The following is an 8,184-nucleotide window of genomic DNA, read 5'->3' on the forward strand; positions in this document are numbered from 1 at the left end:
CTAATCCATGCGCACGAACTGCTATTAAAACCCATATTCATACAAAAGCTTTATAAAAATGAAAAATGCGTATTCATTTCAAAAATGAATTCTACAGAGGCATTATTTTGATCCCACATTATCCCTCTGAATACATATTTTATCCCAGTAGGTTTTATTTTAATGTTTTCGATGTCACGCACTTAGCACTTTGTGAACCAATCGATCATTTTGCGTGTATACTTCGCTTTGAAGTACACGTCTGTTTTTAACGCGATAATTATCATTTGCAGCTTTATTATTTTAAGTGTTCTAGCAATGTACAGCATACAAACATTTCCATCAGAATACAACTGTAGTGTTTTTTTATGAACGTTGACATTTAAATGAAACCGGTAGCACTTTGTACACGTAATTGCATGTTTGCGATGCCTCGCGGCACGTGATTCCATTTTTAATGCGCGAGCTGTACATATTTGTCAACAAAAGAAATTGCAGTACAAATACCATTTAATATTGATACAAAACATTCAGAAAGTAAAATTATATAAAACAAGACAAAATCTTCAACAATTAATTCACAAGCTACAACGCCCTCGAGGCTAAAACAAACAAATGTCACATTAAAGACTTGAAGCCGTTAAAAAGGCTTTAAATTCGTAAAATCCGCACTCAAATTACAAAGTTCCAAGTAAGCCTCGGTGGATAGGAACTTGTCCAACATTACTGTCCGGAAGTTCCTCACTATTTAGCATATAGAATGGCCCCGTGTTATTTTTCCACCACAAACTTTAATATGCAAATGGCGACGTATGTAGCTTTCTTTGACGCGCGCCCCTAATTTTACACTCGCTAGTGGCACCTTTACGAGCCTTGCAACATGTGATACCAACTTAAAATGTTTTTAATAAAGAAGTTTATGCAACACCGCTTTATGTTTTATGAGCTCTTTGTGATTTACATAGACAAGAGCTAGACAATTTATTTGCAAGAACTTCTTCTTACAAAAACATTTTATCACAGGAGTTTTATAAATAGAAAATATAGAAATACACGTTCATAATTAACTAAAATTATCAATATTTTTATAAGCAAATATGTAAAAAATATTTGTGTCGATTTCATTCTTCGGTTTTACTAGAACATATTATTATTAAACATCAAAAAAGCGTGTACAAAGCATAAAACATTAATTTTACTTATATTTATTTTTAGCACCGCGACTATGTGAACCAGAGGGCTCATCCTTTTCAAGTAATTCTTCATCAATAAGTAAGTCAAAATTACCTAAAGCTTCAGCATTTGGCAGTTTGTTCCAACGCACATCAGGCACGCCATCTGGTGGAAGAACTACCGATAGTATATTGTCTATCAGCTTGTACTTCAAAATTCTATCGTTGACAGTCGTAGAAGTCAGCGAAGGGGATGCATTCACCTCCACCAACCAAGGTTTCAACTGATTGTCAATAATGATATCATAGCCGTAACATTCAAAACAATGTCTGTCATTCGCCATCACTGAAGATACAGCCTTCAAAGAATGCACGATCAGCCACTGCATAGCCGCAAACAACTTCTCAGTAACAGCCCTACCCTTCGTACCTTCCAAGTATAACCTCAAATTCTGCACAGTCATTTTCCCGCCATGAATATTATTATAGTCCCCGCCGTGTTTCTGCACACTAACATTAGTAAGGTGCACATACATATTATCTAACTCCGTAACACTCGTGTCGTACTTCACCGTGCAAAACCTACAAAAGCCGAGTTGGAACAGATAAGCCTTCAGAGGTCGGAAAGAAGTAACCAACACGTAAAGTCTCAGATCAAACTTTTTGCCCCCTATTAGTAAGGGATTGTCTATATAACGCGAAATAACGTAACTTTCTTTTGTCAATTGGGGATGGAACGGTGTTTTTGCCTCACGGGACCATTTCTTCAGTTTAGACAGTTTATTTATGAGGAAAATTCCCGTTCCCTGAGATTTTCCGCATGGTTTCATGATCCAAGTGCTTTGCGGTGATTTACGATATTCTTCTACGAACATGTTGTAGTCGGCCGGGAGCACGAACGTAACAGGTACAAAATCCAGATGAACATAACGCGTCACAACTTGACCTCCGTGTAAAGCGACCTCTGCCTTCTCAGCGAGCGGATTGCCCTCCCTTTCGAGCTCTTTTCTGTAACGTTTTATATTTTTCACAAGTAAGTCTTTTCGCGACAACTCGTAATGGTTCGGAAAGTGATTTATCATTTGGTTGTCATTCATCCGGTATCCGCTTTCGACGCTGAATAAGTTCCTGCAAGTCTGCGTAGAGGCCCAGTAGAAGTTCCATTCATCGTCGGGGCCAACTTGGTTCCACCCACGCCTCTCAAAGTTGCTCATCAAAACTGACTTTTCCAAGTCGGTGCAAAAGTTAACTCGGCATCGTTCGACAGCTGGCACGTTGACTCTTCCGTAGAGGTTGTTTGCAATTTTCTTTGCTTCTTGATTCATCGTTAAACTGTGTTTTTGTTTGACGGAAACGTGTACATATTGACCAAATATTTGTATCACAGGTGCGTATCCATCGTTGTCATGGGTTTCGACAAACAGCGCTCGGTATTGGCTGACTTCCAATACGGCTCGTTTCGCTATGACTACGTGTAAACATTGCCGCTTCGTATTGATTTTTAACGAGTTTTTCGCCCGTACACGGCTTACGTGCAACTTTTATATTAGGGAAAAATATAGACGGCAATCTTTGCTCGTAGTGAGGAAACTCTTTGCTAAGTAATAATCCGGTCCAAATATTATTACAAGAATCACTATTCGGGGAAAACATGGACGGCCTCTTGTCTAATGAGTAGATATATCAGATATTACAAGTAAATAACATTAATATAACTAACTTTGAGTCATATAATGTTAGAAATAGGAAAGTTTTGTTTTTGTTTAGATTTAGGGTCGTATATAAAACACGGTTATGATCCGTAACGAATAATGGTTTCCGGACACAAACTTTCTATTTATTGCCAAATTCAGCGAATGAAAAGTATGGCTTACTAGCAACGCTTCGCGATATTACATAGTATACTTGTGTAACATACATATATTTACGTACTTTTTCTTTATGGATATAGGTTTCTACTAACATGGATTATTTAACATTTCAAAAAGGTACTCAATTACTATGCAAGTTTATTTAGTAAATTAAAAATTCATCTCACAAAATATTTTGTATAACATAACTTTTATATGAACTCAGAATGTTTCTTCAAGAGTATCACAAGCATACAAACACATGATTTTAAGGGAAAAGCCTACATGTTTTTAGCTAATACGTACAATAAACATTTCACTATGAAGTGTTAAATGCAAACACGCGAAGTGAGTTCTTATGTTAATACAGGCGCTAATTATTGGATTTATTACGTTTGAATACGCAGAGTCTTGTATTAAGGTTGGCTCGTAAAGAAAACTTCGTGTAACTGAGTACTTTTGTCGTAAGGCTGTTTCTCCACCGTTTGCGTTGTAGCGATAGAACAATTAATGATAACTTAAGCAAGCATGATAAAATATTATTATAGCGTTATCTTTGGCGCAGTGATTAAGATGGTTGTTATGTCCCGAAAAATAAGAGGATAGCTTAAACTTTTTTTATTACTATTTTACCGTGGGGTACTGTATCCCGATTCTCAACGACTATCGACTATCGATAACAGGCTGTCGATCGAATAATGTATGAAAATTTGATCAGCGCCTCTAGCGGACGTCTTAGAAACTATTTATGCAGTACATTTTTAACTGTCATTGTCAAACTCTCGATACTTGATGGTTCCAACTGTAGATAATCGCACTACTAGTAGGTATCGTATTTTGTAACCTCGTTTTGTTAGTTTAAACACTGCAACCTGTAGCTCTATTCTCTATTACTATCGACTACCGACAACCGACTGTCATCGAGAAATCTTGTATGAAAATCTGATCAGCGCCTCTGACGGGCGTTGTAGAAACTTATTGGCAGTACATTCTAAATATCAAAATGTCGATAACTAGCCGGTTGTCGGTAGTCGATAGTGGTAGAGAATCGAGGTACAGATTCTTTGAGTGACACTTTAACTCGCGTACTATCTTCCTCGCACATCACTAGTGGAGGAACGGCCTTAATATTGTTTTGACGGTTTACGACACCCGTCACTCATACTGTAGTGGGCTGTGAAATGAGCGGTTACTGCGGTGCTTCTATTACAAAGTTTGGATTAAGTTTCCCCGACTTGTTTAGGAATGTGTGCTCTAGAAACGGTATTTTGTTTTTATTATAAATTGTTATTTGCTTCTCTAAATTTAATTCAGGCTTAATTGTAACTAACAGTTTTAAACCCTTGCGACTTGTACACGTAATGTTATTATGCAGAGTCAGCTCGTGGTCGAGATCAGTGTGACTCGATCAGAACATCAGGTAAATCAAAATTTATCAGGATTTTCAATCGCGCTTAAGACTCGTTGTGTTATTATAATATGTTTATTTAGTAACTATTGTGTAAATAAGAAAAAGCTTAGTCCTCTCAGCGGAGTCTAGATGTTGTTTAAAATTACTCAAAAAGAAAATAACGCAATCTTTAATAAACACGCTTACGTGACAGCTTAATGTTTCGAATTCAGTTTAAAAAGAGGTATATGTATAGAGTACAAAATATAATTGGTTCAGTCATTAATTTTTAACCGAAATATTGTCATCTGAGTGACGTTACCTCTTAATGAATGTTATTAAACATAACAACGAAACGATAATAAATAGAACTTATAATTTACAATCCTTCAACAATATTGAAGGATCATTTGTTATAGATATTAATCAACTTAATAACACAAACAATTTCTAACATAATAAAACGTCAAAACTAATGATTTAGTTTTGACGTTTTATTATGTTATCGCCAATTTCGCAGCTCCAATCTTCGGATAGGGCATTGAAACACTCCCAACTCCTACATACGGCATGATTTAATAAATGTTCATTCTTTTTTTACTAACAGTAGCGCAATTCTGTATAACCTGTACCTCGATTCTCTACCACTATCGACTACCGACAACCGGCTAGCTATCGAAATTTTGACATTTAGAATGTACTGCCAAAATGTTTTCTACGACACCCGTCAGAGGCGCTGATCAAATTTTCATACAAAATTTCTCGATGACAGTTCGGTTGTCGGTAGTCGATAGTAGTAGAGAATCGAGGCACTGTACTGTCGAGTATCGAAAGTTTGACACTAGGAATGTACTGCCAAAATGGTTCCTACGACGCCCGTTAGAGGCGCTGATCAGAATTTCATACAAAATTTCTCGATGACAAGCCGGTTGTCGGCAGTCGATGGTAGTAGAGAATCGAGCTACTGTAGTTATATTGTAATGTTATTTACGTACCTAATATCCCTGATACTACCAGCGTTTGAGTGAAACATTTCTAATTCATCATTTCATTTGTACTTCGAGTTACGACTTTGAGCCATGTGCCGACATTTTATGGCGAAAAGGGGGCCAGAATTTTGATTACAGAAAAAATAAAAACGCGGAAAAATATTAATGTTATTATGCCTTTAATAAGCATAGGCTTATCAATATTCAACTTACGTTTACTTTCTTGTTGTTTTAAATGTAAAACAACATTTTTTTATTGCTTGCTTTGATGTTACTTATGTGAAAAAAGAAAAGAATTGCTAATGCTAATAAAACAAAACTTTGCTTACGAAGGTTTGATTTATGCAAAAGCTTTACATACGGACTTGTTCTACTATATCATATAGAAACACAGCATGATGATAATCAGATATTCATTAAAATCTCCACCGACGATGCTCGAAGGTCCCTCGTAAATATTTTCGATCTTGCATTCAGCCGATAACTTTTTCATGAGTTCGTTACTTTTTCACACAATATTTTATCTTTAAGTGACATTTATGTTTATTCGATACACTAAACAAAAAATAAAGGGCAAACTAACGAAATAATTAATATTTATGGTTTGTATAGCGACTGTATGGAGTGAAAAAGTACGTTATTTTATAGCAGAAATTCAGCGTTGTTTTTATTGCGCTGTGAACGTACGGCTTAAATTAAATGCATTATATATTACAATTATTGCCTCCATTGCTTTTATGTTTCAACATTATTGTGTAATAAGTATGCCTGTTTTATTTACTTGCTTACATATTTATGAAGTATTTTTTGCGTAAAAAATACTTTTTGTAGTAACACTGTTATTGTGAAAAGTTGAGATTAAATACGGCACCATTTTATTAATATTAAACTCAAGAAAAACACTTATTCTTTCAACAGCAGTTTGCATAATCAAGTAGTGAATAAATACTTTGTGACGTCAACTTTTATGAAAAACCCCGTCGATGAAAACGTTCTAAACCTAAAGTCTGTATAAATCTGCAACACTAAAGGCAACGTGTTCAACATTAATAAGGTTTCATTGAAAGTAAAAAAGTAGCAGAACAAGTAAGTGTGGTGTAGAGTGTCCGCGGGCTAAGAGCCTGGCCGAATAGATTAATGAATGTGGACGAAACAAAAGAGGCGCGCGCTCAGGAAAATGGCGTCCCATTCTTCCCGCCTAAAAGAGATATTGCTCTTAGCTGTAGCTTTATAGAGAGCTAAGGTTTTACAGAAATTGATACCCCGCCGGCTGTTTGGATAGTGACATACTTCGACTCATTCATTTACAAAAGTGCTGTGTTGATACAAGCTTTTATTCAGCTTACAATGTCTGTTACTATGTAAGATGGCATTTCATTTCAACGTTTATATTGAGATTTTATCGCACCTGAGACTATTCCAATGAAATTATTTGCTGAAAGAGATTTTTGGAAACAAAGTAGAAAGATTGCGAGTCTGTGAGTTGATAAAGACATAAATTGTTTAAGACTTCTATAAAAGGGGAAAACGTCTTTATTAGAATATATTAAGAGGAAAACCAAACATGACTTGGGTAGGCAAGTCGATAGTTCTAGAGCGCAAAATACATGAATATGTATAGGTATGCGGTGCCTATCCTGAAATTCACGCGCACGGAGTAGGTATCGTTACTGGGGCCACAACAAAAGTGCCTATTAAAGGCAGTTTCCTGACCCCACTCGTGGTAAAAGGCTGCCCTAATATAGACCGTAGAAATAACATGTGACCCAAGCGTCAGGTAAATAAATTTTTGCCGCGAACGTGGTTCGCACTCGGCTTAACTCGGTAAACTTCGGCCACGTTCGGCCGCGATGGGATGGAAATATTTTATACAGATTAAACATTGAATTTATAAATGCATCGCCTTGGGACACGTTGCAGATTTCCTATTAATTTCTGATGTGTTTTAATGTAGTTTGTAATACTGGTTCGCTGACGTTGTTTATTTTTATATTAATATTGTAAGAGCTGCTGCAATGTTTGTTGTTGATACTGCAAGAAATGAAAGAGCATATTTCGGTTTTATAATTTCATTTTGCATTCGTACGTTTCGGATTCTGATACATCGAGTAATATCGAGTATAACGGCTTATTTTGATTCTGATATCCGAAAAAATCTTGAGTGAGCCTGAAACATTTTTCGGATATCAGAATCCGATATCACAAATATTTTTATTTTGAATAAAAGCCCGGGCAGTAAATATTAAGGACATACGGCATAAATCAAAATAAATTACAAAGAAAAATGTCTTATAATCTTGGTTTAATATAAATAAAGTAAGAATATTGTGATAAATTCGTATGGATGCATATAAATTCACATGGTCTGTTGGGCACGGATCGAGGCCACGGCAAAATATAATTTGGGAACAAAGTCTTGTTGGTGACACGATAATAATGTGATTCTACTTCTTTTGTTTGTAGATTTGGTGGTACTCTGATAAATTAAGTACGTTATTTTATTCTAAAAAACAAAATGTTTAAGATGCACTGTTTTTAGTGCAATAATTGAGATGGTTTTTACACATTTTCCGTTGCACTCAAAGCAGTTGGTATTTTTAATTTCTACCCTATTGCGGTTTGTCTTGTCGTAAGAAGCATTTTGCCTAACTTCTGTATTTAGGAAAAAAATACGGAAAATTATTTCTAAATCATTATCTTCATTTAACACATTTGATCTACTCAATAGAACATTATCGCAATCCTATATGATAAGAACAGCAGTACATAAAATGTAAAAGAATGAAGGAAATAATTGCATCTTG

At 35.7% G+C, this 8,184-nt stretch overlaps 1 protein-coding gene across 1 annotated transcript; it reads right to left on the reverse strand.

Annotated features, from left to right (window-relative positions):
* Nucleotides 1-937: 937 nt before the first annotated feature.
* LOC142974729 (polyglutamylase complex subunit TTLL1-like) lies at nt 938-2,503 on the reverse strand. The gene has a single exon (XM_076117215.1). It carries the CDS (start codon nt 2,474-2,476, stop codon nt 1,175-1,177), a length of 1,302 nt encoding a protein of 433 aa, XP_075973330.1. The 5' UTR covers nt 2,477-2,503; the 3' UTR covers nt 938-1,174.
* Nucleotides 2,504-8,184: the final 5,681 nt, after the last annotated feature.

Source organism: Anticarsia gemmatalis, chromosome 8 (genome assembly GCF_050436995.1).
Source record: "Anticarsia gemmatalis isolate Benzon Research Colony breed Stoneville strain chromosome 8, ilAntGemm2 primary, whole genome shotgun sequence".
NCBI lineage: Eukaryota > Metazoa > Arthropoda > Insecta > Lepidoptera > Erebidae > Anticarsia > Anticarsia gemmatalis.

What these genes read in the sequence shown, in the direction of transcription:
- LOC142974729 (XM_076117215.1), bottom strand. Translation starts at nt 2,476, where the DNA reads ATGAATCAAGAAGCAAAGAAAATTGCAAACAACCTCTACGGAAGAGTC.